We start from the raw sequence: 23,720 nt of genomic DNA on the forward strand, positions 1-23,720 counted from the left end.
GAATGCCCCCACTCGATATTTTTTGCCCATTTGTACTAGGCCCATATCATACAGAGTTGCCCCCAGCCCCCCACTCAGCCCGCAGAGTTTGCCCCCGTTCAGCTTACTTTTTTCTGCTTATTCTCCTTTAGCCCATGTATGAGAAACAAGGACTCAGCCCATCAAGCCTGCTAAGCAGCCTAGCAGAACTTACGTAACTAGGAAACGTGAGATCTGTTCCTAAAAAAGAGAGGAAATGTGAGATCTTTTGGAAAACAAAATTAGGAAATGTTTAGACGGAGATGCGACCCAGCCGCCATGCTGCCTGCAGCCCTGCCTAGCCATGCCCTCGCCAGATCACCTCCGGCGACCGGCCTGGTCGCCCGCCATGCACGCCGGCCAGCCGGCCGGCTTGCGACTAATTCTTTTAGTCCTTTCAACTTTAAAGATCGCTGCCTCTGCGGGGATCTCCGTGCTATTGATGCAACACCAATGAGGTAAGTATTAGGGTTCTTCATCAGTTCCTCTTTCTTATTTTCTGTTATAATTTATAAATTCTTGTTCCTTTCCTATTTCTTTGTTAAGAACAAAGTGGGCGAACATTTTGTGAGCCATAGCCTTATTTGCTTGATAGACAAGAAATCTTAATGAGTGATAGTTCTTTCAGGGATAATGATGTGATAGTTAAAACATGAAAGATCGTTGTCGGAGGAAAGAAAAAGGTAACGTGGTAAAACATTTTCTTATTTGTCAATGTTTTTTATGTTGCATTCTGTCTTAATTTTAGCTTCGTTTTTGTATAACTTTTGGGCTAGAAAAATTATCCTGGAAGATAGGTGATTTCTTTTGTAATTTAGGAACACAAATATCAATATATCTCAGGTCATTTTGTCTAAAGTGATTAGTTTACCTTGACTTTTGCTATGAAATAGACTTTGTTTTTTGTGATGGAATTATCTTAATAAAACATATTATTTTTCGGTGTTGCTTCTTATTCACTATATAGAATATGGTTGTGTGTGGTCAATCTTTGTAAATGTTCTGGCTATAAGCTTCTATACATCTTTGCCCCCTCTCAATTTTAATCCTGGCTCCGCCCCTGCCCGGGGCGAGATTAGAGCTCGGGGCCCCTTATAGGATTGCCTTCAGACCGATTTTCTAGTTGTCTTTCCTGCTTCTTGTTCGACCCCAGAATTCAATCGTGCACCCAACACCCGATGGAATTGTTTTACTCACTAGGAGGCAAAATTGAAAGTACTATCAAATCCAGTGCATTTATAGAAAAATAGATTAACCATAATCATGGAGTAGTTTCTTTTCCTGGATTACGGCTTTGCATCTGTGTGTTCCATAGATTATTGCAAAGAACATACACAATCCAATCAATTTAATGGGAAAGCATATATATATACATTGCAATTAGCACCGGACATAGTGACTCCTAGACAGATGCCATGTAATTATTATTATTCCTATATATGTTTTCCCTAAACATCACATCAAGGTCTCTATATCGGACATGCCCTTAGTATTTGAAATTTAGCGCAATGCTTTTTATTAACTCAATAATACCTACATCAACCATGGCCAATCAATCAATTAACAATGCCCCATGACAATAACGAAGATCTAATATTGATTATCAATTATAAACTTTTTATTAATTACTATGGGAAAAATCAAAATTGTTAGGGCACAATACCTTGTCTAGAATCAGCTTCTCGTCTCGTTGATGGGGAGTCACCGGCTTAAGTAGTAGTGGCAGCATGGCGCATGCTCGGTCGCCATCGCTTGTCTGCCGTTGTTCAATTGGTTCCGACGGTCGCGGGGCGAAGAGGCAAAAATCCATGCGGCGGCAGCCGCCAACACCGTGCGTGCGTGAAGACGTAACTGGTGCGCCTCTCCGAGATGGCTGACTCGATCCAAGATCCGAGTAGTAATTAGTAGCCAGCCAGCCACGTAATAACTTGGGCCAACTTAGCACGTTTTTTCAGTCGATTGAAACCCAGCAGCCGGCCTACATACATACGTCCTGGGTGGGGGCCCCTGTGCTCCGGGGGCCCGGGGCGGCCGCCCCCCCTACCCCCCATCAGGACCGGGCCTGCATGTGGTTACAGTAGGACTATATAAATGCTGCAATATCATAGAAACATAAGCTTTGATCTTAGGTGTTAGTGATGGACGCTGTGAGGTGTGGCCGTCTGACCCTGCTGATTTTACCCTGCAAATGATCTTGGAAGATATTTCAAGCATTTTTTAAATAAAAAATTATTTACCCTAAAAAATGTACATAATATTTCTCCTCCCAAAAATAAGGCAAAGAATGGAAAAGAAAACGCCCAAATGTTTTATCTTTTCTTAATGGGCCAACCGTGTATGAGCAGGCCCGTTCATAGCGATGGCCCTTCTAGGCATTGGTACACACTACACTGCAGCGTCTCTGCCCCTCACGTCGCCGCCGCCGCCGCCGCCAACAACAACAAGAGCAACCAGCCGGAGAGGTTAGTACGGCCACGAGATGGACTCGCCGCCGATCCCAGGCGAGCTGCTGGCGGACATATTCCTCCGCCTCCCCGACCCTGCCGATCTCGTGCGCGTCTCCGCCGGCTGCACCTCCTTTCGCCACCTGATCGCCGACCGCTCCTTCCTCCGGCGCTACCGCAGGCTCCACGCTCCGCCCTTCCTCGGCTTCCTCGACTACAATCGAGTTTTCCACGCCGTCGTCACGCCACACCCCTCCGCGTCGGCAGCCGGCGCCGTCGCCCTTGCCGCCGACTTCTCCTTCTCCTTCCTACCCGGCCCCGCCTCCGACTGGGCGGTCCAGGACGTCCGCGACGGCCGGGTCCTCCTCGAAAGACACCCCAAGTTCGAAGTCATCTTCAGGGAGGTGATAGTGTGCGACCCCTTACATCGACGGTACCTCCTGCTCCCCCCAATCCCTGGTGACCTAGCCGAGTCCGTGGACAGCGCACTCTGGACAAAACCGCAGACCTTCCTCGCTCCCTCTGAAGATGAAGAAGAGGCGTCATTCAGCGTGATCTCGATGGTGCAGTGCCTAACTAAGCTGTTCGCCTTTGCCTTCTTTTCCAACACCGGACAATGGCGAACCATTTCATCCCAGAGCTGGAGCAATTTGTTTGCTGGCTTGCCATCATTAGCAGGGATGACTTTCTTCTCCAGACGCGAATACGCGTATGGGTTGTTCTATTGGGTGGCTAGTTCGAGGGAAAAGTTGCTGGTGCTTGACTCCCAGAGTATGGAGTTCTCCATTGTTGAACACCCACCTGAAGCCAGAGGTATTCCTGGTGGGGATATAGCCATTGTGGAGGCAGGGGATGGCAGGCCTGGGATGTTTGTGCGTGCAGAAGAAACAAATTACCTCAACTATGCCATTAGGCGAAACGACTTTGGGAGTTCCAGCAAGTGGCAGTTGGACAAGAAAATCCCGCTGGATTCCGGGTACTTCTTCTTGGGCTCAATGGGGAGGCACTTGTTCCTATATCACTGCCGAAACCCACCGGTTGATGCCCGCTGTTTCTCGCTTGACGTCAAGACATTGAAGCTTGAGAGGGTGTTTCTTTCGAGTTTCTGCATCACCAGTGTGCATGCATATAGTAACTTCCCACCATCACTGTTGTCGACACCGACAGTATCAAGTGGTAAATTTTATGCTGCATCCTAGTTTTTCCCTTCCGTTCGTACTTACCACATGGCTAGTCTGATGCTTGATACTTCATTATTTTGATCTTATTCTTGCTTTACACAGTTTTGTAGTTGTTACCTTTCAGCTTAGCAACATTTTAGTGATTTATTTATTTGTATGTTCTAGTTGCCTTTTCAACTTTCATGGTAGTTACATTAATAGAAGAAAAGATCTTACACGGTGTGACACATGAAAATGACTAGTTCACCGTTAGAGGCATCACGGAATGGAATTGTAAAACAACTAGATTGCATCAGATATTTTGTTTTTTATGGCCAAGCTCAGGACTCAGGACATTGTTACCAGTTCATCTTTAGATTGTTTTACCTTAGAAACATTGATTCCAGTCAAGCAGCACACATCTTATCCCAATTTCTTTTAATAGATACAAGGAAGCAGGAAAAGTGTATTTGGTCATCCTCAGATCTAAAACCGTTGGTATCAAAAATGCATCTCCTGCATATAGTGCATACTGATATGAGAAAAATTACAGTGACGAAGTTTATTAATTTTCACAAGGGATAGTCCCCCCCACCCCACCCCACCCCTAAACCAAAAATATATATAATGTTCAATGGACTTAAATATCAAAATAGTTTGTGCTCAACTGTTTTTGTTGAAAACAGCAACTGGAGATAAATTAAAGTCAGTGAACCCATTTATTTTTTTACTGTTTCTAGACAGTTTGAACTTTCCACTTGCCTTTATCTCAGATTCTCAGTCTTTCAAGGACTTCTGACGTTTATTCTTTTTCACCCTGTCATGCCGCATGTGAACACGGTAACTAATGGTATTATCAGGTAATTTTTCACAAAATAGGGAGGCCTGGTCGAGTTTAGCTATTTGTTAGTTTAATAGTGTAACAAGGATCCCAAGTTTACAGAGCTAAAAATCAAACTTATCCCCCTCAAACAATTTTTAGTTTACATGATTATTTAATGCAACATTCTACGCAAATCCACAAAAAATAAATCTATCCAAATCACCATCTCTTTAATTATTTATAAATCAAGTTTTCAAAGTAGTGTTGATGCAGTTGATCCGCCTGTTCCTTTTATGTGACCAGCACAGTCATAATTAGTTTGCTACGGTAGTTTGCTAACTTGGTATACATATAATCAGGATAATCACCCCATCCAGGTACTTCCTCCTAGAAGCTGTTTAAAACGATACCATATGTAAACCTAATACGATAAAAAGTAGAAAAAGAGCAATCACATATACAGGAATTCCACTGTTCTCAGCTAGCATAACAACGAAAATTTTGCGAGTTACTGTCAGTATACGTTTTCTTATGTACCACTGTGCTTTACTGCTACTACTATTTACTTTCTTATTTGGATAGTGATATACTCCCTCCGTCCCAAAATTAGTGTCTCAACTTTAATACAAAGTTGAGACTTATTTTGGGATGGAGGTAGTAGTAATTTATGGACCTTGAGCCCCTTACCAGTGGAAGGGCAATAGTAGATATGACATATGATTCATTGTATCATGCAATATTAGTCACTCATATTAACTTGGGAGGATATTCAAATTTCTCAATTTTTTTGGTTAAAAAAACCTTTGTGTAATGAACAATTAGAAAAGAACATTTGTTTGTTGAGAAAAAAATATTATCCATTTCATAAAAAAGAAGTAAACTATAGTACCTCCTGCTGCAACTGCTGAGTTCCACAGCCAACTTCCATTGTTGCATTGTGCTGGAACTTAGCCTTGTAAACTGTTTCATATGACCGCTTACTGATCACACGATCACACAAAAATTATGAAGCGGCACTTCAATATGATCGTATGAGTACCTAGTATACTCGGTAAAACATAAAATCTTCCCACCTGTTCTCTCTAGCAGCATGTTGGTGATCACCATTACTTCGGTGCATTCATTTCAGAAAGGCCTTCCTTTGGTTGCGCTTCTGTTCTGGCGTCTCCATTTTTCTTACAAAACTTCTCACATTTCTGCTGTCAGCTCAATCTCTCTAAGCTAAACTCTCTATTCAATGTGCCTAATGGCGAAGTTGTTCTGTATATAAGAGCAAAGATTCAGCAAGAAACAGTTAAGATGACATTTATCAACTTTTCATTAGTGTTTGGAAATGGACCTTGCTTTCTGAGGGGAGTCAACGGACTTATTCTGAGCAAACGCATGAAGCTTCCTCCCAGCCAACCTGCAAAAAGAATAAATGGAACCAACCAATGCTGATCCTATGCTAAACAAAAAAAATTCAAGCTGTCTTGTCTGGAATAATTAAAGCTCTTTTTAGGACTACTTATGGTTTAAATGACAAAAGATATATAAATAGTTTGTTCATAGTTTCTATTGTGACCCCTGATTTTTGTTTCTCGCTCAGTGTAGAAATTTGTTGTACTATACTAGGTACTCTGTAAAGTCCTGGAACATGAAGCTTTCCAGTTGTTGTACAGCTTTAAGTTCTTTTTAAGGATTCATTTTCTATTTTACATGTCTTCGTCCATGTGCAGTGCCCATGTGGCCTGTTTTACTAGGCCGTGATATTTCGTCTCAGCTTTTCATACTTTGTTTTTCCTGTAAGCAGTGGACCGGTTATTGCTGATGCCAAGAACAACCTTCTGTTCTTCTTTATTCACAAGTTGTTGAATATCTACCATTTGAATACACTTAATTTGGGCATATTGGACAGGTTTTGGAAACAGGGCTGAGAACGAGACGCTGGAACAAGGCTTTGCTGCAAGATCAAGCGCACAGTCAGCACGGTCAGAGTAATGCTGATGCGGATTCTGGAGGTCAGGTGGTGTCGAGGATTAGAGATGCTGGTGATGTTGTGACACAACTCAGACAATAAACCACTAAGTTGGCCCCTGGTAGCGTGCTTTTGGCTCTGCTTAGCTGTAGTATGGTCATCTAGAATCAATCTGGAATTTATCTTCTATGCCTTGATCTGACAATGATTGTTGCGTTTGTTTGGTTGTCGGATTATGCAGTGAGAGCATTAATGGCGTTTAGCTTCTGAAAAATAATTATAAGTTAACTAATAAGAGTATACGTAACCGGCCAATGCAATTGCGATCATGTTGGTTGTATCGTCATCTGGCATTGACAGGGAGCTTATCTGGTGTGCGTTGATCTGACAATGATTAGTGCTTTTGTCAGATAAGGTAGCAAGAGCCACACAATCATTTTAGTTTCTGTACAGTCAGTAGATTAATTTTTACTTCCAGTGTGGTTTTGCGATCTTGCTGTATGGAACTAGTCAGGTACAACAAAATTAAGGAGACGGCAGTGGCAAGGTATGGGATCTGCTGGTAGAGTATGATGTAGAATGCTGTATGGACTAATGGTTGCCTATTGGTAGGACTGGACACGAGCTGAGCCGAGCCGAGCTTGATCCGAGCCTGGCTTTGGCTCGCTGTGGAGCGGCTCGGCTCGCTCAGCCAACGAGCCGACTTCAGGCGGCTCGGCTCGCTTCAGCTATGGCTTGGCTCAGACCGAGCCGGCTCGAAAGCCATTTGCCCCCAGAAGTACAGAACCTCTGTATATAGTCCAGTCTTGATTTTTTTTGCAGCAATTAAACCCATATTTTGAAAAACAAACAGTTTATATTAAAAGTGGAACATTCAGCAGTCTATTATTTTAACAAAAGGTCATAGTAATGAAAAATAAGCTTTCGTCTATGAATTCTTCTACCAAAATTGTAATAATGGAATAGATATGAGAGAAAGAATTCACCAGCATTTCTATTTTTGGACAACACTTGCTTTGAACTTTACACAACAAAGCATCAAATATTGACAGCCACACGAAGAAATTTTGCATAGCACAAAACTTATCACTTTGACATAAAAACTGAGAAAATGTTGACAGCGAAACAATGACTAGCGAAAACTACATAATACTAAGTTCATAGTTCATCACTAGTTCACAACAACATCGTTAAAAGTGCATGGTTCAACGCAACATCATTCAAGGACCGTAGTTCATCACAACAAACACATAATCCAAACTTCATCACAACAAACACATAATTCGAAGTTCATGACAACAAAAGAAATGGCTCGAGACGATCACGTTGCCCTCAACAATCCACATGACAAGATCATGTAGACATCCATCTTCAAAGTAGCAAGAGCAACACCAACATGACGATTATCTACATGTAACACAGATTTGGAAACATATTGGGATCATGTAAAGATATGAAAACTGAAACATGTCAAAAGAATAGTTCACTACTGGAATCAGCTAGTTTGCCATCTGCCAGTTCTTTGCCGTCCGCTAGCGGACGGCAAAGAAGCTCTTTGCCATCAGCTTCCAAAAAGCAGACGGCAAAGAACTGGCTGATGGCAAAGACCAAGTTTGCCATCAGCCAGTTCTTTGCCGTCTGCTAGCGGACGGCAAAGATTCTTTGTCGTCGGCTAGCGGACGGCAAAGAGGGAGGGGCCGCACTGACGAGCTGCAAAAAAAAAACCTAACGGGCCCCCTCTTTGCCGTCCGCTAGCGGACGGCAAAGAGCAAGAAGGCGGACGGCAAAGGGTGGCGGACGGCAAAGAGGGAGGCCCCACGTAACGTTAACGGGGCCGCGCCCCACACCCCCCCTCTCTCTCTTTCTCTCCCACCTCCACCGCCCCATCGCACCACGCCCCGCCGCCGCCCCAGTGCCCCCCGGCGCCCCCCCGACCCCCGCCCCCGCCGCCCCCACCGCCCTGCCGTCTGGGCGCCGCCACGCCCCGGCGCCCGGCACCTCCGCGCCCCGCCGCCCCAGCCGGGCCCGGCGCCGCCGCCCCAGGCCGCCCCGCCCCCCTCCTCCGCCGCCCCAGGCCGCCCCGCCCCGCTCCTCCGCCGCCCCAGGCCGCACCGCCCCCTCCTCCACCCTGCAGGTGATCTTCTTCCTTTTTTTCTTTTTTCTGTTTTTTTAGTTTTAGGTTTATGTTTAGTTTAGATTTAGTTTTAGTTTTAGGATTAGTTTTAGGTTTATAGGTTTAGTTTTAGTTTAGTTTTAGGTTTAGATTTAGTTTTTTTCTTTTTCTGTTTTTTTAGTTTTAGTTTTAGGTTTAGTTTAGTTTTAGGAAAGAAGAAAAAGAGAAAAAGAGGAGATGGAGAAGAAGAAGAAGAGGAGGAGGAGAAGAAAAAAGAAGAAGAGGAAGAAGAAGAAGAAAAAAGAGGAGAGGAGGAGAAGAAGAAGAGGAAAAATGAAAGGAGGAAGAAGAAGAAGAAAAAAGAGGAGAGGAGGAGAAGAAGAAGAAGAGGAAAAGGGAAAGGAGGAGGAAGAAGAAGAAGAAGAAGAAGAAGGAAAAAAAGGAAGAAAAGGAAAAAGAGGAAGAAGAAGAAAAGGAAAAAAACCCGACCCGACACGGTACCCCTGACCCACCCGACCCGGCACCCCGACACGACACCGACCAGACCCCGACCCGACCCCGACCCCGAGACCCCGACCCCGACACCCCCGACTCCGACCCCGACCCCGACCCCGACTCCCCGACCACGACACCCCGACCCCCCAAGCCTGACCCAACACCCCGACCCCGACCCCGACCCCCGACCCCGACCCGACACGGTACCCGACCCCGACCCGCACCCCGACCGACACCCCGACCCCGAGACCCCGACCCCGACACCCCGACCCCGAGCCTGACCCGACACCCCGACCCCCCGAGCCTGACCCGACACCCCGACCCCGACCCCGACCCCGAGGTGCCTTGATCCGCACACCGTCCGTCGACTCGGGCCGTCACGCGTCCGGTGACCCGACACCTGGTCGGGCGACCCCGACACACAGGGGGCGCCCCGACCCTCGGAAACTTACTGACACCGCCCGCACACGACATGTCGGGTCACTTACCCCGACATCGGTGATCGTCAGCGACATCGCGCGGGTCGATCGGGGTCGGGCGTGTCGGGGTCGGGGTCGGGTCGAAACAGCTACCGCCGACGTGTCGTGCGGCGACACGGGCTTCCACAACCCGACACCGCAGAGAACAACCCCGGACACGACCGGCACTACACTCGCTCGAGGTGTCGGTCGGTTCGAGGCCGACGGGGTGTCGGTTCAGGCTGGCCGGGATTCGGCGTGGCGGGTACGGGGTCATCACGTAATGCTGGAGTCACGAAATGTGGCGCAGTTCGCGACCGCGAGGTCCTTATTGAGTGAAGTCGAGCCAGCTCGCCGGTGGCAGCGAGCTCTCATCGGCGTTGTCTGGACCGTGGACTCCATCAAATAATGTCGCTTCCTCCCGGACACCATTAGCAGTTATGATCTATTCCGAATGATAAGTATTTAGCTAGCTATATATGTCACGTCGACCACGACACCTCCGAAAAGGTGTTCTTTGGCCTTCCAGAGGCCGACAGGGTCATATATTTGTGAATTATTAGTTAGGTCATATATTTTTCGATTTTGTTATGAAAAACATCATATATAATTGTGTTGATCGTGTAGTTTTAAATGTGCAGTTGTTTCATCACTGCGAGGTTTGGTGTTCGACGACCTCGCCGTGCATTTGACGAGCTCTGCCCCTTCGTTCGTGGGTGAGCACAAATGACAAGTCCTCCTCCCCCATTAATTATTTGATCTATTCCGATGAAACTTGATAGCTAGCTATATATGTGTCTTGAATCATCAGTATGCGTAACCAATATGTGTCTCCCGTTCGAAAGCGTCATAGTTATAAATATGCATGCATTTGCATATTTATAACCTTAATTCTTTCGAATTGTCCAACGCTATCCATGGACAGCCCGAGTATGTGTAGATTGGGTTCGTTTTCCCATATGCTTTGCTCTGGATCCGACGCATATATTTCGTCAGTGCCTCCCCTGTTGTTCTCCGGGTACACATCCTCTCTGTTTATTGCAGAGACGTGTATCAGGAGAACAGCGGGGAGGTGCTGCCGAAATTTTGCGTCGGATCCGGAGCATAGCATGGGAAAATAAACCCAATCTACACATACACGGGTGGGATTAGGACCTATCATTACCTATTAGAGTGTAGGTTGCATGGACGTAATAAAATTGACAAAGTAGATCAACTGATGAACATATACATGGTGAATTACATATATAATTGTTGTGTGTCCAGTAGCTCTGAAAGTCAAGATGAGTGACCGTGCTTGGATGTATACCGGTCACACTGGTCAGAACAAATGGAGCGCTGAATGGTTCACAAAAACTAAGGGGTTTGTGCAAGCCGCATTTGCAAATGGCCAAAAGAAAACCTGGTGCCCCTGTTTCCGGTGCGGCAATTGGGAAAAGAAGACAGAGGCTGAAATGGGCAAACACCTGCAGAAGAGTGGTTTTACGCCCGATTATACGGTGTGGACATTTCATGGTGAGTCTGCCCAACGTGACCGAGCTGAGGTGGATCGTCGTCGCACCGACGAGCATGGTACCAGGATGGAAAACATGGTGCAAGGCTATGATGATGCTCGGGATTCGGACGAGGAGATGGAGGAATCTGCAAAGACCTTCAATGAAATGTTGGAGTCTTCGAAACGTCCGCTCCACGAGCACACTGAGCTTTGTCAGTTGGATGCCATCTCACAAGTAATGGCTCTGAAGGCTCAGTTCAACTTGGGCAGAGAATGCTATGACGCAATTATGACAGTATTTGGACGCTTTCTACCCAAAGACCATGTAATGCCTGCAAACCTGTACCAGTCGGACAAAATCCTCCGTGCACTGAAGATGCCCTATGAGAAGATACATGCCTGTGAGAAAGGATGTGCCTTATTTAGGCTTGACTATGCGGACTTGAACTATTGTCCCATTTGCAAGTTTTCCAGGTATATTGTGGTAGACAACGGTATGGGTGAGAAGACACAGACCAAAATCCCCGTTAGTGTTCTTCGGTATATGCCAATCGTACCAAGACTTCAACGTCTTTTCATGGTCGAAGAGACGGCCAGACAGATGACATGGCACAAAACAGGCAAAAGAACCGAACTAGATGCAGATGGGAATCTGATGATGGTACACACATCGGATGGTGTTGCGTGGAAAAAGTTTGATGAATTACATGCTGACAAAGCGGCAGATCCGAGGCATCCTCGAGTCGGCATCAGCACGGATGGGTTCAGTGTGTTTGGTATGACGGCAGCCCAATACAGTTGTTGGCACGTATTTGTCTTTCCACTCAATCTCCCCCCCCCGACAGATTATGCAAAGAAAGAACATTTTCCTGACGTTGATAATTCCAGGACCCAACTATCCGGGCAAAAATATGAATGTGTACATGCAGCCGCTTAAGGACGAATTGCAAGAAGCCTGGGATAATGGGTTCAAGACATACGACGCCTTTAGCAAACGGAACTTCATAATGCGTGTCTGGTACATGTACTCGACGCATGACTTGCCGGCGTATGCGCTATTCGTTGGCTGGTGTGTGCATGGAAGGTTCCCGTGCCCCACATGCAAGGGAGCTCTTGAGTTTCGTTAGCTTCAGGCCGGTCGCAAGTTTTCTTGCTTCGACATGCATAGACAGTTCCTGGATCCTCGCCATAAGTTCAGGAAAGACAAGAAGAACTTCATCAGGGGTAGAGTTGTCAAAAACTCTGCACCACCTGCATTGACAGGCCAACAGACCCTGGATCAGTTAAACGCTCTCGAGCCAGATCCACAACGTCCAGGGTACTTCAAGGGGTATAATACTAAGCACGCGTGGACTCACAAAACATGCTTATGGGATCTGCCTTACTTCAAAGACCTCCTTTGCCCACACAACATCGACGTGATGCACACTGAGAAGAATATCGCCGAGGCACTTTTTGGTACATTGTTTGGCATAGATGGGAAGTCAAAGGATAATACTAAGGCTAGAGTCGATCTGGAGGCGCTATGTGATAGGCCGTTACAAAACATGAAAGAACCGAAAGGAAAGCAGAACTGGACGAAGCCAAAGGCATGGTTCAATCTTGGAAGGCCAGCTATGAGGGAAATTCTCTTGTGGGTGCAACAGCAGTTGATGTTCCCCGATGGGTATGCAGCGAATCTAAAGAGGGGAGCGAATCTTGATAAACTGAAGATATTTGGTCTCAAGAGTCATGATTGGCACATATGGATTGAGCGGGTAATGCCGGTGATGTTGCGTGGCTTCATCCCTGAGGATGAATGGCTAGTACTGGCAGAACTCAGCTATTTCTTCCGTGTTCTTTGTGCGAAAGAACTATCGCCTGGCGTGCTAGAAGAAATGGAAGAGTTGGCGCCGGAGTTGATCTGCAAGTTAGAGAAGATCTTTCCACCGGGCTTCTTTAATCCAATGCAGCATTTGATTTTGCATCTCCCGACCGAGGCAAGATTGGGGGGGCCCGTGCAAAATCGTTGGTGCTACCCAACTGAGAGGATGCAGAAGACGCTTCGAGAAAAATGTAAAAATAAACGTAGAATTGAAGCATCGATGGCTGAGGCATTCATCACAGAGGAGGCGGCAAACTTCGTAACAGCGCACTACGAAGCCAAAAATCGTCATTTGCATAATCCGAAGCCTCGGTACAATGCTGACGAGCCTAAAAAGGGTGCATCCAACCTCAGCCTATTCAAAGGGAATCTCGCACCAGCTAGTGTTTCACATCCAGTATCTTTGGATAACGAAGAATGGCGGACCATTTCGTTGTATATCTTCAACAACCTGATAGAAGTGCGGCCGTACATCGAGTAAGTTCTCGGTACATTGTTTCGCAACTTCTATTTCCTTTGAACTACTCTTATTCCTGGATATGTCATACAGTCGATACGTCACCATATTCTCGTATGGAGCGAAGATCCAAAAGGATTCTGTCGAAGAGTATGAGCTTCTCGCAAAGCAAGGAGGTGGCTCAAAAATGACCCATTTTACCTAGATTAGCTCCTAAATGATCCATTTTACCTACTTTAGCTTTAAAATGACCCATTTCACCTAGGTTAACTCCAAAATGACCAATCTTACCTAGGTTATCTCATAAACGATCCATTTCAACTAATTTAGCTCATAAACGATCCATTTCACCAAGTTAGCTAAAAAACGATCCATTTCACCTAAATTAGCTCTTAAATGAGCCATTTCACCTAAGTTAGCTCAAAAAGATCCATTTCAACTAAATTAGCTCATAAATGATCCATTTCACCTAAGTTAGCTCAAAAACGATCCATTTCAACTAAGTTAGCTCATAAATGATCCATTTCACCTAAGTTAGCTAAAAAACGATCCATTTCACCTTAGTTACCTCAAAAACGATCCATTTGACCTTAGTTAGCTCATAAACGATCCATTTCAACTAAGTTAGCTCATAAATGATCCATTTCACCTAAGTTAGCTAAAAACGATCCATTTCACCTAAATTAGCTCTTAAATGATCCATTTCACCTAAGTTAGCTCAAAAAGATCCATTTCAACTAAATTAGCTCATGAATGATCCATTTCACCTAAGTTAGCTCAAAAACGATCCATTTCAACTAAGTTAGCTCATAAATGATCCATTTCACCTAAGTTAGCTAAAAAACGATCCATTTCACCTTAGTTACCTCAAAAACGATCCATTTGACCTTAGTTAGCTCATAAACGGCCCATTTCAACTAAGTTAGCTCATAAATGATTCATTTCACCTTAGCTAGCTCCTAAACGACCCATTTCAACTTAGTTAGCTCATATATGATCCATTTCACGGAAGTTAGCTCATAAATGACATACTCTTCTTATTCTACTCTTCTTGTTCTACTCTTCTTGTTCTAGTCTTCTTCTTGTTCTACTCTTCTTCTTGTTCTACTCTTCTTGTTCTAACTTTCTTATTTTTCATTTTGCAGATTTCATTCACATGACGAAAGCTTGCATAGATGGAGTGCTCCTTATCCCTTTCTCTGTTTCTTTTGTATCGTTGAACTATGCATGCATCGTTGGATGAAACTATTGTAATATATATGGTTGGATGCCTCTATGTTGAACTTGTTATGTATGATGGAACTATGCATGTAATATATATGGTTGGATGATGAAGTTATGTGTTGGATATCTTATATGTTTGCTCTGTAATGGCCTTTTGAAATATATCTATATATGTCATATATATTTGTGATGAAAATTGTTGGATTTAATAAAAAACAGATAAAAGAGCCAATATGCAGGCTCTTTGCCGTCTGCCACCGACGGCAACGGGCTCTTTGCCGTCTGCCACGGACGGCAAAGAAGACACGTGGCATCCAGCTGTACTTCCTGGGAGCTGACCCATTTGGTCAGTTTGCCTACAGTGGCAGACGGCAAAGACTTTGCCATCAGTGGCAGACGGCAAAGAACCTGCACTTTGCCATCAGTGGCAGACGGCAAAGAACCTGCCATGTAGTGACGTGTAGATGACATCATACGGCGGACGACAAAGACCCTAGCAATTTTGCCGTCAGCGGCGGACGGCAAAGGCCTGCCGTTAGCCACTTAATGGACTGACAGCGCAATTATTGCCGTCCGCTCTCTTTGCCGTCCGCCGCGGACGGCACAGGGCCTTTGCCGTCCGCCGCCAGGAAGCAGAAGGCAAAGTAGCTGTTTACCGTAGCCTACTTTGCTGGAGCCTTTTGCCGTCCGCGGCTGACGGCAAAGGCCTTTGCCGTCCGCCGTTCATGCCTTTGTCGTCCGCCGTGGCAGACGGCAAAGTAGCTGATTCCTGTAGTGGTTACCAATAGTTGTTATCCCCCACATCAACAATCTTGGGCAACTTGATATTCTCAACATCGTCCTCCTCATCTTCATCTCTCTCCTAATTATTTGGAAGTTAGCCACATACAAGAAATAGACAGAAACCATAAAAGAAAAGATAGGAGTCATACCACCACATTGAAGTCCTTGTGAGAACCTTTGATATAACTAGCACCGCACACCAAGGCTTCCACCATTTCTGGTTTCAGAGAACCCCTGTAGTCATCTAAAACCACACAAGTAGACATATCTAAGTTCAAGGATAGGATGACAAGTTAACATCCAATGTAACAAGTAGACATACCTAAAACTCTTCCACCCGTGCTAAAAGTTGATTCCGAAGACACGGAGGTAGCCGGGACAGTCAAGAACCTCTTTGCCATCATTGCCAATACGGGGTATCTAGGTGCATTCACCCTCCACCAATCAAGAAGATTGAACATAGGATCCATTGCCTCATTCAAGTCATCTAGATAGTTTCTAAGCTCACTTTTTGATGGTGTTGATGAAGTTGCTGATAAGAAGGACTGAAACTCACAATCCATAAGTGGCATCGAGGTACTTGTGTTGCAATTGTTCTTGGCTGATGATCCACTAGCTCTTTCTTCAGCTTTCTTATTTTTCACAACAAACTTCTCATACAATGTGTCCAACTCTCCGCGCACAATATTCTTCTCAGTATTTGCTTTCCCCACATCATACATTTGGTGCTAGCACCACTCAACATACCTCATCTTGTACCTTGGGTCCAAGATGGTAGCAAGCACAATGACATTGTTTGGCTCATCCCAATACTTGTCAAATTTATCCATCATTGCATCGCCCATTTTCTTGTAGCATTCATCATCATGAGCCATGGCTTTTCTCAAGCAATCTTGATGCTGACAATGTGAGGGTAGAATATGTTGGAGGTGGGATATAATTGCCCTGAAAACGCAGTTGTCACACGAGATAAAGAGAGGAGCAATGGCTTAATAACTTCAAACTTGTCCCATTCTTCCTTTTCCGGCTCCCATTGATAGTTGGCATTTGAAGCTGCATAAGAGGACATGGCTTCCCTATACGGGTAGGCTGTATCAAGCATCTGGTACGTTGAACTCCACCGCGTGACACAATCAAGATGCAAATGGTTGCCAACCTCAACACCCAATATTTTGCAAGTCTCAACAAACTTGTGGAGGCGACTCGGTGACTTCTTGAAATACTTAACCGTCTCTCTCAAATTCTCTATCAAAGGGGCCATGATGGTTGTCCCATCTTGCACCACCAAGTTGATAATGTGTGCACAACAACGGACATGGAAATATTTGGCTTCAAAGTCCGTACCTACAAAAAAACAGCAACCATATGACAATATATTCAACCAAAACAGCACACATATGAGCATGTGTTAAACCAAAATATCATTATTTGGACAAACAAAGCATATGTACTACAAAAACAACAAGAATATGACCATATATTCAACCAAAACAGCAAGTATATGAACATATGTACAACAAAAACAGCAAGCATATAACCATATATTTGAAGCATTGTCTAGTGTGATGGACAAACAAAGCATATGTACTACAAAAACAGCAAGAATATGACCATATATTCAACCAAAACAGCAAGTATATGAACATATGTACAACAAAAACAGCAAGTATATACCTCTCCGAACAGCAAACTTTGCCTTCAAACCTCTGACCGCAACATCATTGTTTGAAGCATTGTCTAGTGTGATGGATATAATTCTATCTTCCATTCAGTCACACACTCATAGATAGCATCTGAAATAACATGCCCGGAGTGAGGAGGATCCAAATCTATGAAAGAAAGAACACGTGTTTGCATCTTCCAATCCTTATCTATAAAGTGTGCAACCACACACATATATGATATGGTCTGGTTGCTAGTCCACAAGTCGGTTGTCAGACTAATGAAGTCCACATCCTTTAGTGAAACTTGAAGCAAATCCCTTTCTTTCTTGAAAACCCTCATGCATTCAGCTCTTATTGCCTTCCTTCCAATGGGTTGATAGTTTGGATTCAAGCACTTCATGAGAATGTTGAACCATTTATGTTCAACCATTCTAAATGAGTACTCATGGATGCAAATCATCTTTGCCATGACCTCCTTTATGAGGTCCTTATCATACTCAATGAATTGGACAGCTGGACCACTTGTTGTTGCATTGGTTTTTCTAAAAAATAGAGTAGCTTGGATGAGATCCCTATTAACCTTGTCCTTGTAATTCTTACATGTGTCCATATGTCTTCCCATGGATGAGGTGCTTCCACCTTGGACATATGCATATTGATTGTCACAATAATTACATTGTGCCTTCAACTCCATCAAACCTTCTTTCGATGGCACCTCTACCTTATGAAAGAAGGTCCAAACCGCCGACCACAACCTCGAAGGAGCTTGACCTTTTCGCTTCTTGGCACTCTTTCATTGCACTTTTCTTACTTCATCCTCACTCGAACTAAGAAGTACGGTTTCTTGCTCTTGAGGCGTAGGACCAAGGCCTAGACCATCCTCGGACATGTCATCACCTTCGAAGGCTTCTTCTTCACTATCCACAAACCCATCCGAATCTGATTTGTCACCAGCCCCGGGCGGCACCTCAAACAAAGTATCTTGCTCTTCCTTGTACTCCTCCTCATCCTCTTCCACCTCTTCATGATCCTCCTCCGCTTGCTTATCATGCTCCATTGCCTAGCACATAAAAACAACACACACATGAGCTTGGACACACATATATTTGACTTTTGTATAGCAAAAACAGCACACCCATGAGCTTGCACAAACATATATTTGACTTTTGGATAGCAAAAACAGCACACACATGAGCTTGCACAAACATATATTTGACATTTGGATACCAAAAAGAGCACAAACATATATTTGACATTTGGGTACCAAAAACAGCACATATGAGCATGGGCACACATAAATTTGACTTTCAAAAAGCAAAAACAGCACATACATGAGCTTGCACAAATATATATTTGGCATATACATACCTAGGAAGATGTAGCCTCCCTCTCATAGTAGTTTGCGGAGCCGGAGGCAGCGGTGATTGCGGCACGCACACCAGCGCCGGTGGGGTCAGGGAGACGTCGAGGCGGAGGTTTCTTTTTTACCCTATACAACAACTCAGCGATTGGGGTATTGCTGCAATCATTTGCGAGCTTCCTCGGCAGCTGCGTAGTAGCTGTTGCATTGCCCTTCCCATTCCCCTTCTGCATCCCCGAGACCGGCACCTTGCTCTTCATAATGGAGTCCAAGGTCCTCTCTTTCTCCTTCTCTTTCCCATTCGCCTTTCCCTTTTCCTTGTCCATTGTTGCGACGATAGGTGCCTGCACACATGAGCAAACAACAAACAGTCAATCATCAACAACAGTAAACTAATTATATATGGAGTCAATGTAATTTTCCAAGCAAGTAGATTTTTTTTCAAGCTGCTATGCTACATCAAGTAGATCATCAACAACAGAAAACTAATTACACATGGAATCAATGAAAATTTTGATCTATCCATCCATTCTACCCTACAACTCCATCCATCCATGATCCATCCATCCGGATCTGCTACATCTAGCTCTACAGGCTATAATACATCCATCCATGATCCATCCATCTAGCCCTACATCTACATGACTACATCCATCGATCCATCCATGCATCCATCAATAAATCAGATGCGTCATGCATGCTAGTTTAGACACCTATGGCTAGGGTTTGGGAAGGAACAACCACATGAGCACATCCATCGATCCATCCATCCATTGATCCATCACACACGTACTAGTTCAGAGAGCTGCGGCTAGAGATAGGAAAGGAAGGAGGTACCTGCTCGTGCTCATCATGTTCGGCGAGAAACCAGGGGAGGCGCGTCCGTCTGCGTCTGCTGTGGTGAGGAGAGGTGGCGCCGCCCGTTGCCGTCGAGCCCGTCGCTGTCGGAGTGGTGAGGAAACAGGGCGTCCCTCATCACTGCCGATCCAGCTTTGCGGCGCAGGGGAGAGAAAGGGGCGAGGGGGAGGCAGAGCAGAGAAAGCGGCGAGGTGGCGCTGTCTCTGCGTCTCTCGTGCCCTAATGCGTGCGAGGCTGCGAGCCATGGAGATTGAGGATGGATTGGGCTGGGCTGCAAGCGAGTCACCGAGCTGGACCGGCCGAAACTCGGCTCGGCTCGCTCGCGAATCGGGCCTGTTTTCAGAACTGGGCCCGCTCATTTAACCTGTCGAGCCGAGCTGTAGCGAGTTTCGGGCCGAGCCGGAAAGCTCGCTCGTACGTCCAGTCCTACCTATTGGATGGATCATTGGGCTACTGTGGATGAAATAGTGTGGTATTTATACTCTACCTCTGGCAGAGTACAGTCCAAGCCCAATAAATGGAATTACTATTATTCTTTGACATTTACAGCCCAATAAAGCGTCAGATGGTCTGTAATACATTCAAGTCTAAGAGCGTCGAGTGGTTGAGCCATGTTCCTATATATGCCAGTAGCTTATCGGCCCACGGTTCGCCTAAGACTAGTAGCCTTCCTAGAGTCAACAAAATTGAATGTGACTGAAGATATGGAGGACCCTTGGCTTCGTCGGGAGGTTGACCGTGACAAACATTTAGAGGTTACATATATGGTTACAGGAATATGATGCACTAGGAATTGACGCAAAGCGAGTGTATGCTCGCCTGCTCGGCCATTCATGATCGCACGCGCGAATGTGGACACTACCATGGCCGGACGTGACGCAAATGCCCCAACACCACGCGCGGATGAGGCCGTGGTTGTGGCAGCGCATGCAGAAGAGGTTGCGGCCGCCGCGGCCACATGCACGGATGAGGTCATTTCTCGCACTCACGTGTGGAAGAGACCGCAACCACTGCTGCACACGCCGATATGCCACGAACACCACCTCGTCGTGCCCGCCACCACTGCACGGCAGGAGGAGATCCATCAAAGGGCTTATGAAAAATGTCAAGGACATGGTCTATCCCAAAAAGGACGTTGATCCTTCCTTTCAAGAAAGGATCTTGCATCGGGCTAGAAATTATTTTAACACAAAGTCATCGAGCTTGAGGAAGCATCAAGAATGGAGATCTCCAACTACGAGGATTTCAACAAGTGCTCCCTCGACTACGAGGATGAGTAGTAGCTCAGTATCCACGGTTTAAGGTCCCTAGTTTAGGTAATATTTGAATGAGATGCGCAACAGGGATCAGCGCCTCCTTGCTTAGCGAGTTCACGAGATAGCCCAGCACGACCTGGTCCTGGGACAGCCAGGTCGCGTATGCAGGGTTGGGGACGGCCACCTCCTTTCCTTCTTTGTCGGTGGAGATGAGCTTCTCATCTGGCTTGGCGATGGATCCATCCAGGTAGCCAAAGTACCCAGCGCCTCTAATTTGTGGCAAGACCTGTGCACGCCAGAGGATGAAATTGTCCCGAGTTAATTTCTCCGTGACTTGGGTGTTGAGGCTAGGCCGTTGGGTGCGGTGGTGGAGGTGGATGATGCCATGGGGACGAAGGGGGAGGTCGATCTAGACTAGATGGAAGAGGATGCTTTGATTACCATGTAAATTTTGTAGAAGCGTCTTACCTCCCGTAGGAGGCCGCGTGGTCTTTTATTAATAGAGCGGGGCCTATCCCGGATATGCATACAGGAGTTTGTTACAATCGTGGCTTACAAGCAAAGAAAGGAAATCAAGATAAATACAGAATATGCTAACAACTCCTATCTATCTTGCTGCTGAAGCTAACTTTCAATATCCTCATCTGACGCATATCTCTGGGACTCTTCAAACGCTAACAGCCCAGTCATACGGCAGCGCTCAAAGCCAGGGTGCACATCGATCCCAAAATATGCCCAGCGACAAAGGGGACACGAATGCAAGAGGCTGTCACTACTACAGATCGACATACTACTGACCCCTCCTCACTGACCGGCCACTGACCACGTGTTAATGATGTGGGTTAACAATGCCCGGTAAGTGCGGAGGCGTCAGTGATGTGTCTCTCACGACCAAGATAGGTCCTTAACACTAACCGGTCTAAAATTGGTCGGTCAGCGAGGATGTGCTTTCCATCTCGATCGGATGAAATGTTATCACAGACGATCTATCATACTTGGCTAGTCTTTGATAATTATTCATCACTGACCCTCGTATTTAGTGGCCAGTCAATGACAATGTGACACTGAGACACATTCACGTGTCATCTACGTATGTGTGGGTTTCCAATGACCAACATTGAATGGACGGTGCAACGACGCCGTCCAGCTACTGACGACGATTCCCACCGCAACCGACAACATTGAACAAGACGCGAAGATGACCTCCATAATAGAGATCAACTGACAATGATGCAGATGTTGGAGATCGGGCCAGTGTAGCGAGGACTGGATTTGCTGCTGATGTTGTGCTCCCAGTGGAAAGTTGGCCACAGGTTTATCAACAATAGGGTAGTTCTAAGTTCTAACTTGTGGCTGTGTTTGTCTGTTATATGGTCATCTGGCATTGACATGGAGCTTTATCTGGTGTGGCTTGATCTGACAATGCTCTTGCATCTGTCGGATAAGATAGCAAGAGCAGTAACAAATTTTTAGTTTCTATACAGTCAGTAGATTAATTTTCACTGTTAGAGCGATTTTGTGATCTTGATGTATGGAACTAGTCAGGTACAGCAAAATTAAGGGGAGGTACTGATCTACTCCGTGAGCTACAACAAAATTAAGGAGACGGCAGTGGCATGGTATGTGACCTGCTGGTAGAGTACAATGTAGAGATGGACTAATGGTCGTCTGTTGGTTGGATCATTGGGCTACTGAGAATAGTGTGGTATTTATACTCTACCTCTGGCATAGTACAGTCCAAGCCCAATAAATGGAATTAAATTCTTTGGTATTTACAGCTAGGAGATATGATTTGCACAAGATAAAAAAAGTGGCAGATGGTCGGTATGTAATACAGTCAAGTCTAAGAGCATAAGTGGTTGAGTCATGTTCCTATATATGCCGCCAGTGTAGTTTATCGACACAAGATATGGAGGACCGTAGGCTTGATCATGACAAAACTATACTGGCACTCGATTGTTACATATATGGTGTTCCATGGGAATATGATGCACTGGGAATTGACGCAAAGCAAGTGTGGGGCATCGACGGGGCATCTGCCCCGGGTAGACACAACATGTGTTCGTCGTGTAGGCAAGACTCTGGCGACGTACAAGCAACAACGGCGTGGCAAGCGTGTGCACACAGTTATGCTTATCCACTCGTGCGCGACACTTTGCATAGCACACACAGTTTGTCATAACAAACAGTGTGCCGAACTTCAAAGTAGAGCACACATTTCTCAACACACAATCCATGTGCGTTGCGACAAGTTAATTCCCTCACACCTACCTCCGCTGCAATCACATGCCTCCTTTCTCCTTCCTTGCTGCCTCCAAATCCTCCTTCTCGCCCACCTCCGCTGCTCTCCAAACAACTAATGACCTCCGAAAGTCAAATTGTGACCGCACAGGCGGATGTGGCCACTACCATGGCCGAACGCGACGCAGATGCCCCGATAGCACGCATGGATGGAGCAGTGGTTATGCTGGCGCGTGCAGAAGAGGTCACAGTCATCGCACACACGGTTGAGGTCGTTTCCAATGCCCCACGCATGGAAGAGGCTGCGGCCACTGCCGCACGGGTCGATGATGCCACGGACGTAGGGCTGGACACGAGCCGAGCCGAGCCGAGCCTGGCTTTGGCTCGCTCTAGAGCGGCTCGGCTCGCTCAGCCAACGAGCCTACTTTAGGCGGCTCGGCTCGCTTCAGGTATGGCTCGGCTCAGACCGAGCCGGCTCGTAAGCCAGCTATTGGGGATCGTAGCAGAAATTTAAAATTTTCTACGCATCACCAAGATCAATCTATGGAGTAATCTAGCAACGAGGGAAAGGGGAGTGCATCTACATACCCTTGTAGATCGCTAAGTAGAAGCGTTGCAAGAACGCGGATGAAGGAGTCGTACTCGCGGCGATTCAGATCACGGTTGATTCCGATATAGCGCCGAACGGACGGCGCCTCCGCGTTCAACACACGTACAGCCTGGGGACGTCTCCTCCTTCTTGATCCAGCAAGGGGAGAGGAGAAGTTGAGGGAGAACTCCAGCATCACGACGGCGTGGTGGTGGAGCTTGTGGTATTCCTGCAGGGCTTCGCCAAGCTCTACGGAGGAGGAGAAAGAGTTGGAGGAGGGAGGGCTGCGCCAGGGAAGAGATCACGGCTGCCCTCCCACCCTTCCACTATATATAGGGGCAAGGGGGGAGGGGGAGGCGCCCCAGGGTTTCCCCTAGGGGGCGGCGGCTAGGCAGATTGGATCTCCCTAGGGAAAATCCTAAGGAGACTTGCCCCCCAAGCCAAGCAGGTGGAGGCTTGCT

At 46.1% G+C, this 23,720-nt stretch overlaps 1 protein-coding gene across 1 annotated transcript; it reads left to right on the forward strand.

The window, feature by feature from the left end:
• Positions 1–2,497: 2,497 nt before the first annotated feature.
• On the forward strand, positions 2,498–6,504 carry LOC125516396. Its single transcript, XM_048681863.1, has 4 exons — positions 2,498–3,438; positions 4,396–4,482; positions 6,238–6,244; positions 6,343–6,504. Exons 1-4 carry the CDS (start codon positions 2,498–2,500, stop codon positions 6,502–6,504), a joined length of 1,197 nt encoding a protein of 398 aa, XP_048537820.1.
• Positions 6,505–23,720: the final 17,216 nt, after the last annotated feature.

This window comes from Triticum urartu, chromosome 6, assembly GCF_003073215.2.
Source record: "Triticum urartu cultivar G1812 chromosome 6, Tu2.1, whole genome shotgun sequence".
In the NCBI taxonomy this organism is placed as follows: Eukaryota; Viridiplantae; Streptophyta; class Magnoliopsida; order Poales; family Poaceae; genus Triticum; species Triticum urartu.

What these genes read in the sequence shown, in the direction of transcription:
- LOC125516396 (XM_048681863.1), top strand. Translation starts at nt 2,498, where the DNA reads ATGGACTCGCCGCCGATCCCAGGCGAGCTGCTGGCGGACATATTCCTC. An exon ending in AAAATCCCGCTGGATTCCGG is followed by an intron (nt 3,439 to 4,395) that starts GTACTTCTTCTT and finishes CCTTTATCTCAG; the next exon opens with ATTCTCAGTCTTTCAAGGAC.